Source organism: Rhea americana, unplaced genomic scaffold, assembly GCF_003343005.1.
Source record: "Rhea americana isolate MKP2758 unplaced genomic scaffold, rheAme1 scaffold_22, whole genome shotgun sequence".
Classification (NCBI taxonomy): domain Eukaryota; kingdom Metazoa; phylum Chordata; class Aves; order Rheiformes; family Rheidae; genus Rhea; species Rhea americana.
The window spans coordinates 3,652,968-3,665,448 of NW_028186329.1; the positions used below are offsets into that span (position 1 = coordinate 3,652,968).

Below are 12,481 nucleotides of genomic sequence, written 5' to 3' on the forward strand. Positions count from 1 at the left end.
GATGGAGGGAGGCGAGGGATATGATAGTGGATCAGGATTTATCTACAAAAACCTATTATATTCAGTCACCCAGCTACCTTTATTTACACTTTTTTTGTAAAAATGTGTGTGCAGATTACTGCAGACGATTGGTAAGGTGCGGCTGTGCCTCCTCAGAGAGGCACGTGCTAATCGAGGGCACCGTGAGCACCATTAGTGCAATGAGTGCTGTGYCATTAATTTGATTAAACTGCTCAAAGCACCCCTGTCTTCTCCYGGGTGTCTTCTTCTTCGACCTGTACAAGGCAGGGAATTTCTGCCTGGYGGCAGCGGCAGTTCCTCTAGGCTTCTGGTGTCCTTGGCAAGTTGGTCGGCTCGGAGCGCAGCTCTCCCTTCCCAGCTCAGAGCTGCTGTAGTGGGTCAGCCCTATGGAGACCGAACGGTGCGCGGAGGCTGCTTCGCGGGGCTCCTGGAAGGGCTGAGGTGGGCGGCGTGGCTGCAGAGCCGGCACGGCTCATGACCCCGGGCACCTCCCGTCCCGCTCRCCCGTGGTTTACGGTGCCCTGCCTCGTGCGGGCAACAGCTGCGGGAGCTTTACATGGAGTTTGCCATGGCCACCGCTAGTGCAAGCACTGTCGGTGGCACTTGGCCTCGCTCCTCCGGGCTGAGCATCGCTGCTGGGAAYGACTGCGAAACTGTCCGGAAACAGAACGTGCAGCTCACAGATACGTTCAGCAAGCGCCGGGATTATTTAATGTTAAAAAAAGGGGGGACACCCCCAAGCAAACAATAAGGAATCGAGARCAAGCGTGCCAGGATCAGAACCAGCAGCCTGTGACTGGACAGAGAGGAACAGTGAGAAACTTCAGTTTTTGAACAGTTCCCCTAGGTGCTGCTTACGTACAGGTGGTTTAAACAAACCTAGGCTGGCGGCCTGCAGGGCACCGAGCGGGACGGGGAGCTGCGGGGAGCCTCGCGGCTTCCTGAGGACCCTTGTTAAATCCGCGGCCCCTTCCACCACRAGGAAGACTAGCAGGCCAGCGCCTTCTGCCGAGCCACTGCCAGGATTACGGGTGGCGCGAGGCAGCGGGTCTGGAAGGAGGCGTGCTGGCAGCGCAGGGGAGCCCGTGACGCGGCGCGAGCCCAGGTCGCTACGCCTGGTTGCTGAAGCAACTGCGAGTTCAGCTGCGCTTTAACGCCTTCGCGTAAGTGGGCCACATTTACAGACATTTCACRTGGAGGATGCAGGCATGTTTTACTAACTCCTGGGACCAAGGAGATGATTACACATACACTCTTTTGTTATTTATCTGTTTGCTACAATTTTCTTGCAAAATTGGCGTTTCAGGCAACATCCTCTAAATCTGGCCTGCAAAGCGCAATAGAGTTATGGCTGCTAGAAGAAAACACGGACTCTCCCATTATTAATATGTAAAACACAGAGATGAAGGCACAGCTGAATGATGATCTATTTTGGTGGACCATGCGTGCTTAAATCCCAGCCTTGATCTCTTAAACTATCAAGTCTGCCATAAATACTTGATGATGAACAAGCTCATAAAAAGAAAATGCGGAATATGAATAGAGGGAGAGCAAATGTGTGATTCAATTTTTAATTACCATCACCTCACTCTAAAGTCAAGTTCATCTTCTGCAAGAGATAGGAAATAACGAAGAATTTGCTTTCTTACTGTAGCCTGCTTTAAAAGATCAGCATCACATCTGTTCAGGTTTTGAAGGAAAAGGATAAATCATCATGGAAACAAAAGAACAAGGACACAAGAACTAAGGTAGAACAGTCTGATTTTATTACCTTATGTAATCAAGAGCTTTTCTTTCCCCTTTTCCTTCTCTCTTTTCCTTTCTTATTTTTTTCTTTTTTTTCCTTTTTTTTTTTTTTTACAACATACATTAAGTTGTGAATCAGATGTTAGGGGGAGTGTGGAAATGAAGGGAAACCGGTGACATCACAATATTTTACAACTTTACAACAAATGAGAGTCTGAATCTGTTGCATCTACCAGTGTATAGCAAGGGTGAAAAGCAAAGGCACACGTAGGTCTACGAGCCCCTCAGCCCGGCGGCTGGGGGGGACCGGGGGGCAGGGGAGGGACTGAAACGGAAGACCCACCGAGCACAAAATGAGCATTTCAAGGTCAGCGCGGTGACCGGTGTGCTGCGTATCGCCAAGGCAGATCGCTGCACAAGCTGTTGCAGTGATTATTCACTTCTGCACGGTGACAGAGTGCTTTGCTGCCTCATAGCAGTGGGCTCTGCACATTTGGTACTCGAGGGGTYTGGCGCTCCATAAAAAGGTTGCAAGTTGGTTCTTCAAAAAAATTACCTTGCTACCTACTATTTTCAAAGGGATTTTTGTTTTTATTAAAAACAGCAACATTGCTTTGGATACAGATCTATCTACTCCAGTCTGCATAGTTCACTAAGGGTGAACAAATCTGTTTCATAAAGAAGCCATGATGAAATGAAAGAACATGCAAGCACCCTTGTTACACACTTTGGTCTAGACCATCCAGACTTCCTATATACCATCTACAAGCTACCGGACTTGAAATCTTTCTTTTCAGTCATTCAGAAACAAAACCGAAACCCTGAAAAACAAATGAAGTATAAAATTTAAAAAAACAAATTGAAACAAAACAACCACCTTACTCGAACATACTGTCCAGTAGAGATATATATATATATATAAAAAAAAAAAAGCTCAGAAACAACCCCCCTCATTTTTCTACAGTATGTTGACACAGTTATTGTAACAGATTAAAAAYAAATCTACCTTTGTGCATAAACTCAAAAACTGGAAAAGAACTTGCACACCGGCGCGCGCACACACAGACACCCCCGCTCTGCGCGCACACACACTCGCACGCTAGCTACATGCACAGCCACACTGAAGAAAAAAAGGGGAAACACCCCCCCCACAATTTCCCCCGAAGAAGTGTATGCAGCGTCCTTCCGGCCGGCTTTCGGGCAGCAGGGAGCTGCAGCAGGAGCCTGCCTGCCTGCTCCAGCTGCCCGAGCCCTGCGCCCGTGCCCAGCCAGGGGACCGGGGGCCGGGGGTGCTTGTCGCCCCGCAGCCGTGCCGTAAGTAGGGGGGCAGAGGGAGGCGGGGAGGCAGAACCAGCACCCAGAGYGCGGCGCCGCCACTTGTGGGTGGCTTGAGGGAAGAATTGGCACGACTAGAAAGTCAAACTGGGTACAGCGCTAAGCCTGATTTCGGGAGGGACATGGCRTTATGACAATAACCACTACATCCTTCAAATTGAATGTTTTACTCCAATTCTTCAGGGGGCTCGGAGGGAGGATCAATAAATATTTGCGTTATTCAAAGGGGAAAAGAAAAAGGTTTTACATACTACAGCTCACAATTATACACAACTGAGGGTGTAAGGCACAAATTTACATGTGGAAGAAAACAGGCTATTCACAGATATATTCCCACGAAAAACCCGTGTGATAAGACCATAATTTATGCATGGTAACAGCCGGCATATTAACTAGTTCACACCGTTTGTGGATTTTGTTTGCCGTCTCACATGCAAGGTGAAATGAGATGGCACATCACAAGCTGGTGCCTTCACAGAAAGTATTAGCTACTGACAAAGCCATGTTGATAGCAATGGTGCACAAATGTGCAGCTTTTAAGAGTTTCTCTTGCAGTTGCGTTAGAAGTTATGAACTTGGGGGATTTGTTTGTTGCTGTCTTAGGTCAGAGGCCCAGCCAGCGAATTAACTGAGATTTAAATAAATATTCCCCTTTTTTCAGCTAATCAGACAGTCCAAACACAAAGTTCAGAATTCCAGCTCCATCTTATTTAACTCAGTGAATTTATTGGAAAAATAAAAGAGTTTTAATTACTCCAGTTAATGGATTTCACGTTAAATAGGAATAACTTTCAATGTACTTTTCTGAAGAGCTGCTCATAGGATGATATGCAGAAGTCATTTCCTTAGGAAAAACAAAAGTTGAACAATAAATAATAGGAGTTACTTGCGTTATTAACAGTCACACATTATTCATTAAAAGAGAAGAGTAGCAGAAATCTATGACATAGTTTGCCCAACATGGCATTTAACTGCTATAACCAAATGGCTGTAACACTGATGGGCATTTCACAGTACCTGCACATAGTAAACTTCTGCCATTGTTAAGTCAGAGTTAGCTTTATCAACGGATTCTTTTTTTGTGTTTTTTTTGTTTTTGCTTTTTTGTTTTTAATTGTTTGTTTTGCTTTTCAGAGCACTCTTTCCCAGTTCAGGAATGCACTGTGCAGTTGAGGGGGTGAAATGTCACAGTCATCTTTCACCTGTGTGCTTTTGGCTCAATGTTTGTGATGGAGAGTTAGTCTTTTGAGCAACGAACTGGCGGGCTGTGGGGGCGAGTCCTGCAATTGCAAACCTTTAACCATGGATCATATGGCTCGGGTTTAAAAAAATATTCCACTTTTCCCAGAGAGCAGAATCAACACTTCCTCAGCTTAGCAACAACCGTCTTCTCAGAGGAGTGAGTGATACAGTTGCAGAACTGGCTTTCAAGGGCAACCTCTGCTTAATTGCTGTTCTCCCCCCCCACACCCCACTGTGATTATGTACATGCGTCATTGGGCTTCATGGACGTGGAGAGCGGGGCAAAGGAAGGTTTGGGAGGTACGTCTGGCTTTAGCGAGGGCGTACGTTTCAAGCCCGACCTCGTCAGCGAGTTGTATGCGGTGAGACTAGGCTGTCTAGATACAGTCACAGCCTGTGCCTGAGCAGCGTGGACCTGTATAGAGTCCACTCGCTGCGGGGCAGGCGGGGGGTTGTCACCCCTGCCGAAGCTCTGATTTCGGGAGAGGTGGGACGAATTAGAGGAGTTAGTATTGTTTCTTTTGAGAGTCGATGTCTGGTGACTTCTCGTGAGCGAGTTCGTAGGGTAGTTTCTCTTGTAGTCCACACTGTAAGCAGAGGAATGCATTTCCAGCCTCTTGCTCAGCCCGCTCTGAGATAGAGAGGTGCTTGGGGGTCCCAGGGAAGCTTCCCGCTGGGGTACTTTTGGTGGCATGCTGTCGAGATTTTCCACCAGGTTAACCCCGTGGTTGGGGCTTTTGCTACTGAGATGGTCCTTGATGGTTTTGTACTCAAGGGTGGCATTCTGGTCCTCCACCGCCATCTGAGCCACATCACTCATTTTCGGCTGATCAACATATTCGTGCTGGTAGCCTTGCTGGGAGATGGGCAGGACCACCACGCTGGGGATGTGGCTGGGAGAAGCCCTGAGGGGCAGGTCAGTCGGGATCACGGGCGAGGCCATTGGGGGGATCTCTTTTGTGCAGGCGTTGATGAGGTTCTGGTTTCTTTCCCATTCCCTGCTGCCACGGCTGGGCTTCCTCTTCTGTTGCAGGGTTGGAGTAGACTCCGGGGTTGGCAGGGCGGCCAAGTCCAGATGGTGCTGGTCGGCTTTGATTAGCATTTTGGCAGTGCTGCCTGGGGTAGTCAGTTTGCCATTGTGCATTAGAGGTGTGAGGATAGCTTCAGGCTTTGGCTCCTTGGACTGAGCATCTCCAAAGAGGCCACTGAGCTTGGTAACACTGCTCATGGAGCCGCGGCGGGAGTGGGTCAGCTCCTTCTCCTTCCTCTGCACAACAGCCACGTCTCTGCGGCGATGGTCACAGATGCAGTACACTACGATTCCCGAAAAGATGGCCCCCATGACAAAAGCAAGAATAACTGCAATGGCCAACAGGGTGACCGGCACCAGCTGATCATGACCCTTCAGATAACTCTCGCGAATCACTCCTGCAATAGACAGCACACAGTGGTTAAACAAGTCAAGGACAGGGCAATGCTATTTATCATTAGCTGCTCCATTCAAAGCACTGCCTGAGAGGTTTGCTTGTGGTTTGCAAGGTGAATTTTAAAAGCTTGCCCAAATTTAGAGACACACTTTTGCTTGGGCAAATTTCCCTTAACTTCAAGAGGGCCAGCGCTATTACTTCTTCTCCTCTGATATACTGCTCATCGTCTAATTTTTACTATTGTAAATTGTTCTCACTGAAAAAGCTTTAAATCAAAGAGACAGAAGCTCTACAAACATGAGAGAAGCGCATCCCACGTTGTTTTAGGCTTCTTTCTCTCCTCGTCAGTCTGTTATCATTGTCATGTGTTTTAGAAGTCAGTGTCACATGCCTGAGCTTCAGGAGGATGCTTAAATAACTATATCAAAGATAGAAGACAGTGCTGAAATGTACTGAGCCGTCCAGATTTCAGTTGTCTTTGCTAGGTTAATTTTAAATGTTCTCTCTTGTTCTGGACAGATGAACAAGGTGACCTCTGTGCTGAGGCTTATGCTTTTTCAGCTGAAAGCTCTAACCATGAGGTCGATGACAATGACCACTTTGTGGCCCTGAGCTCAGAGACTACCGTCAAGTCTTCCTCGGCCCTCCTGGCACTCACTGTCAGAGAAGGCATCTTTGGCAGAGTACATCTTTGCAATTTGATGTCTGTAACAGAGCATTAATCAACACCCTGAATTTCTAAAGAAAGTTGTTTTTCTGACATAGTTATGTACTAAGCCAGCAGTGTTAATGAAATATGAGTGCCGAGCATCTAGTTTGCTTTTTTCATTTCTGTTTTTGTTCTTAATGCTGAACAGAGAGCAGTCAGTGCCTKACGAGGAGCTGAAGGAGCATCTCCCCCACTCCCTTCTCCAGAGAGTGTGCAAATGCAAGGGCATTAAAAGCCTGACATGCTCAGAGGAAATGTAAACTATGTCCTTATTACAGGAGAGACACCAAGACAGCAAATGTACCTCAAAGGCCCTCCTGAGACTTTGGGAAGATGCAAATCTTTCATGTCATAGATCAGCTCTTTCTGGAAGAATGGCTTTTTATGTATTTGGCAGACAAGGTATTAGTGGCCCAGAATTAGAACCAAATGCAAAACACTTCTCAGCAAACTATGTTAAAAGAGCATTGAAAAGTTGCCACTGGTTCACTGAAACCTTGGGTAAGTATTCTGTCTGGATACAATATTGCTCCTATAGTATGTTTTTCTCTCTGTTTGATAACAGCAATTTGGTGGACAAGTGCTATTTGCACACAACACAGGAACTTTGTATTTAAAAGCAGCGTCGTAATCCCCTGCTTGTGACATCACAGCTGGTTGCCATGGGAATTCCTGCGCGGCGACAAATCGAGGATTATGGTTTCACAAGGAGAATAAATAGCAAGAGCAGACGACCCCTTAAGAAACTACGATCCTGCCTTCATATAAACGAGTAAAAGAGTAAGGGGAAGAAAATAAACCTCGGATTGGTTCTATGAGTAGAATCAGTCTTCAAATTAAAGGATTCTGTGAGCATCCTCCTTTAAAGCCCAGCAGTTTTTTAAGAGGCAGATTTTTCTGTTCTTTGCCTTGAGCACTTAACACAAAGCAGCAGAATACAGCCCTGTAATTTAAATCTACAGACAATGTTGCTTTATATAGACAAGAAGCATGATTTAGTGGTTAAAGCACCATTAGTGGAACTGCATTTAACTGCATAGGCTTGGTCTCCTATGGCCCTACAGCAGCTATTTACAGGCCTGACTCTCTAGCATTTTGAGACCCAATTTATTCACGCTTGTAAAACTGTCTGCAGTCATTAGCTGGAGAATCAGAAATTGAGAGTCTTGAATGGATGTCAAGGATGGTCAGGGAAGTGTTAAGCCTTGTCCAGAAATGCATTGCTGGGCATGAAATTAAGGAAAGCTTCAACTTGCAAAGCCCTCAACTTACAGTGCCCAACTAGGCACTTACAGTGCCTAATTTCACGGGCATAAAATTCTCAGAGAAATGCCACTTTCAGCACTGAAGTCCAATGTTTTTTGGATAACAAAGACTTTCGAAATCCCTGCTCAATGCCCATCTACTTGTGGAAGTGCTTACAGTCATTAAGAATCTCTGTGTCTGGAAGCATGTACACACTATCCATGTCCCAGGAAGAGGGAACAGGACTTCTAGCTTATGTATTTTAACGTTTTAGTACTCATTTGCAGTTGTGGCACAGAGGTGGAAAACAGCAGCTTTGTTTTCAAAAAGCCACTCTGCCTGGTTTTGCAGAGGAACCCATACGACCTAAGTTACAGGAATGTTGCTCTAATCCCCACATGGGACAAAAGCTAAGCGCCCAGTCACTGAGAGGGAGGTTTCTCTCTTTTTTCTATACCTCTTTCTAGCAAGAGATTACAGCAGAGAAGGCGGCATGCACTCAGGAAGCTCATCCAACCTACTTGGAGCTCAGTCTTAAACTAATAAGCACAGATGGATGCTCCACTCCTTGTGCTTCCTACTGGCCAAGTGAGATTGTTCTCCCTGCTCAGCTTTCACCCTTAGGCCAAGTCCTAGTCTATGATAACATGTATGAATGATAGCATGTAAAATGCAAACTATCATCACTGCATGCCACCTTGGAATCAGTTTCACATTACCAAGGGACTGATTTTTACAACTTGCAGATTGAGTGATCATGTGCATTCAACACAAGGGTAGCTGAAATGATGTAGCTCATGTTGCAGGTGTTTCATGAACAGAAATTTATGAGGGCCTTCAAACAGCCTGATTCCAGCTAGTTCCTCTTGAGTCCAAACCTTCTGGAAGACTATGATGTTTTCTATAATAGACTTAAAAGATATATAACATTACTGGCTTTGCTTTAGGCAAGGGAATCCTCCCTGGACACAATGTCAAGCTAATGAGATAATTTATTTTTATTGTGGATCACATTTAAGTGTCTTTACTTACGTAAGCAACCCCATCAACTTTAACTTAAATCATATGACTTAAGATGGGCAAGATTTGATCCTCTTTAATAATGTTTATGGAGCAGATAAAATTAAGTAATGAAAAAGTATGAGGAATATTCCGCATCCTACTATCATGACTACAGTGGGGGGAAAATCTAATGTGAAATAGGTTGACAATTGCAGTTGCTGCCAATCAACATCCAAAATTGTTGGCACCATTAGTGATTGCCTTCATACACTGGGATGAATAAGTGTGTGATCCCAATTATGCTCCAGAAATGTGCCAGTTTGGAAGCAAGCAGTGTTTGTGTCACTTTACATACTGCACCGTGTGTGCTTTTACAGATCCTGCAGTTCTCAACAGAAAATGCAGTTGCCTAGACTCAGTCCAGCATCATTCATTAGCATTCATTATTCAAAGAACTAAAATAAATGGAAAAACTCATGGGAAAAAATGAAGAGTGTACCTTTTTAAAAGTCAAGTAAAGTACGAAATATTCAGACCCCCAGTTTTGAGGAACATCTATTACTGAAAAATCTTATTGCTGTACGTTTTCTGACATCTTTCTTAGACATTATAAATTGGAAAACTGACTGGGCTGGCTGCATAAAATGGTATGCAACCAAACTGAAAAATCTGATTGATAGAGACACTGTTATTTTTATCATGAACAATAAAACAATTATTCTGAATAAAACAATTTTACTTTTAGAATATTCTGTTTTGCACTTTGCTCTTTGCAAATTGTTCTTTCCAAACGTGAAAATCCATGACATGATTTTATGTGGTTTGAATTTTTCATACGTACCCTTCACTATTTTCTATAGTATATGGGGACATATCACCATAGATAACAACCTGCAGTTCTCTGGAAAGGATACAGGTTTACCTGTATGAACACTGCACTTATGAAATATCTGATAGTAACAGCTGTAGTAAAACTCAACAAGCTCCAAAGACAGTTGAGGTTAAAACTTTGCACCTGTGAGGATCAGAGCTTATATGTAGCTAATGCCACAAGCATGCTGACACTTACATGGCTCCTTGAAGTTTTCTAGTTAAATCCAGCTCTGTCCATTGCAAATTACAGCTGGGCTTACTACTCCATGGTCTTCTCACATGTGATGTACTACTACATCTGGTTACCAAAAGGGCCGGGCTAGTCACCTGATATCCTCTAATTTTCATGGCTATTCTACTTCCTATAAACAACCTGATCCTTCCTCCTGTTCCACTGACCTACGGTAATTCCACCCTGTGTCCTTTTTTCTGCATCTCTGAACATCCTCATTCATTTTCGCAGACTGTATGGCCTGTATTGAAACAGTCTGGAACACGTAAAATCCTCTCTTCTTACTCATCTAATGAGAGAGAAGACCTGACACAGCTCTATACAACTCATTCTTTCTTCTGGCGGAACTTGTCGTAAGGTACAGAAAAGTGCCTTGGTTGAGAGGAGATTAAGAAAAATGTTTCCAAATCTTCAAAGTGTTTCAGTTCTGACATGAGCTTGCACTTGGGTAAATCAAAAAACCAGACTATTGACCCAGCTTGTTCACTAAGATAGCTGGGGAAAAAGCAAGGAGATGTTCATTTTTATGTCAATAACACATACACTTTTTCTGAAGTTCTGCGAAAAAAAAGACTTGTTGAATGTCTCTGGGTGAAGATAAAAGAGAAAAGAACAGGAGTGATACAATGGTACAGATTTACTGTAGACGAGATAATCATAACAAGGAAGGAGATAAGGTTTCTTCTTCTGAGCAACTAACAAAAGTATTCAAAATAATTAGGACTCTACCTGTACGCCTGTTTAAAAGCAGTATAACAATATTTGCTCTGTGCTGAAGGCATTATTGTATGAAAATGCTGATGAAGCTATTCTGGGCATCTTCTGCTACATCTAATTGCAATAGGAAAGAACTTTTGAGGACAGAAATGTAATTAGGATGAAATAATCACAAATGAAATAGAGTTTACTAAAGAATACATAGCATGAGCATAACAGAATAAGGATAATGGATGTTGGAACAGCAAACTTTAATAAAGGATGACAAATAATGAGAGACAGGGACTGAAGCATTTACTGCCTTCCCTGCTTCACTTCATCAAAAATCTCCAGCCTTACCTGTGATCAGAAATGTAACAAAATTGGGCAAAGGAGTGCTGACCAGAATAAAGAAAAGGGGCATGAATATCTAGATCTTGTTGATGTTTAAAAGTGTCTAATGGAATTCATCCAGACTAGATGAGGAACTAGCCTAAGCAAACTCTAGACTCCGTGGAACACCTCGGAGAATGCTGGAGGAAGTACCGGAATCAAGAGTTCTGGAAAAGGACAAACGTATCCATCTTTGAGCTGGGCCAAAGGGAGGACCTGACAAATAACAGATCTGTCAGTCTAATTTTTAGAGTGAAAATGACATTAGAACAAATGATTAAACTATCAATTTTACGAGCATCTGAAGGATAACGAAGTGATTATAAAAAAGCCGAAGTAAAATTGCCAAGAATACTTTACACTAAGCCAGCCAAACTTCCTTCCTGAACAAGATAAATGGCTTACTTTTTAAGGGGAAACATTACTGATGATATACTTTGATTTCTGAAAGACTTTCATTTTCTCAGAAGCAAATGATAGTGGCCCAAAACCTATGGAAAAGTTGCACTTGAAAAGTATTGATCAAAGTTCTACCTGGAAAAAGATTTGAAGTAAAGTGCCCTCCGTAGATTCCCTGCATTAGACAAAAGAGAATCTGAGGAATAACTGCTAACCTGTGCTTAAGCATTTTGATTCTGCCGAAGTTGGCGCAAACTTCCACGAGGGTGTAATCAGCACCAGATGGCGCAAGTATGACAAAACAAAGAACCCAAATCAACTTTGAACAATGACTGAGCAGCATTAAAAAATGGAAAGGTTCCATACAGATACTTATTTACTCTTGGATCACTAGCTTCCTTATTTCTATTTTGGATGAATGTGTTCATCTCAGGAGAACAACAATTAACACGCATCTGCAGAAAGGGACCTTGTGTCCAGAGATCCAGCAAAAGAGCCTATATTCTCTTTAGCACATGCAGTATAAAAAGAAATCTCCCATGCTGAAGCCTAAATTTGTCTCGTCTGTGATCAGGCATAGTGATGGCAAAACATCAAGGAAAGCCCCACAGTCACATTCTTCTAAATCTACGTTCTGGTGTATGCTTTACAGTGAACAAAAATTCGAAGTCCAGCTTATAACCCTCACAACTGCTTGAGGAAAAAAAAAAAAAAAAAAAAAAAAAAAAAAAAAAAAAAAAAAAAAAAAAAAAAAAAGGCTCCTTCCTGGTTTGAATAGTTTAATGTGAGACTGTTTTAGTAATACAATAGGCTGGATGTTGCTCTGTTTTACAACCAAGTTAAAGTTGGTGAGAATAACAAGTGCAGGCCAGAGAACAATATCTGGTCCCATTATTACAAGTTCCTATGTGTACCTGTCACCAAAACAATGTATTTTTGTTTGAGTACTACAGTTAGCTATAGGGTGGGTACAAAGACACCTCTGTTCTGGAAATGAATGATGGCCTCCAGAAGTGCACCCTGGATACTAAGATGACCACATCCCAGGTGCATTAAGACCGCCCTGTGATCATTTCTGCAATGAGCTGTCTTACTCATCTGCAACAGATGGTGCAGTAATAATACAAAATGGTGGCACAAACAAAATTTAGGCATAGTAGG

At 43.5% G+C, this 12,481-nt stretch overlaps 1 protein-coding gene across 3 annotated transcripts in view; it reads right to left on the reverse strand.

Moving 5' to 3' along the window:
* Positions 1–3,253: 3,253 nt before the first annotated feature.
* Positions 3,254–12,481, reverse strand: part of SEMA6A (semaphorin 6A) — a 115,963-nt gene continuing 106,735 nt past the window's right edge. For all 3 annotated transcript variants that reach the window (XM_085305394.1, XM_085305392.1, XM_085305393.1), the window contains one exon: positions 3,254–5,772. In XM_085305394.1, coding sequence (XP_085161520.1) covers positions 4,583–5,772 — 1,190 coding nt within the window. In that variant the 3' untranslated portion in view covers positions 3,254–4,582. The remainder of the gene's footprint in view (positions 5,773–12,481) is intronic.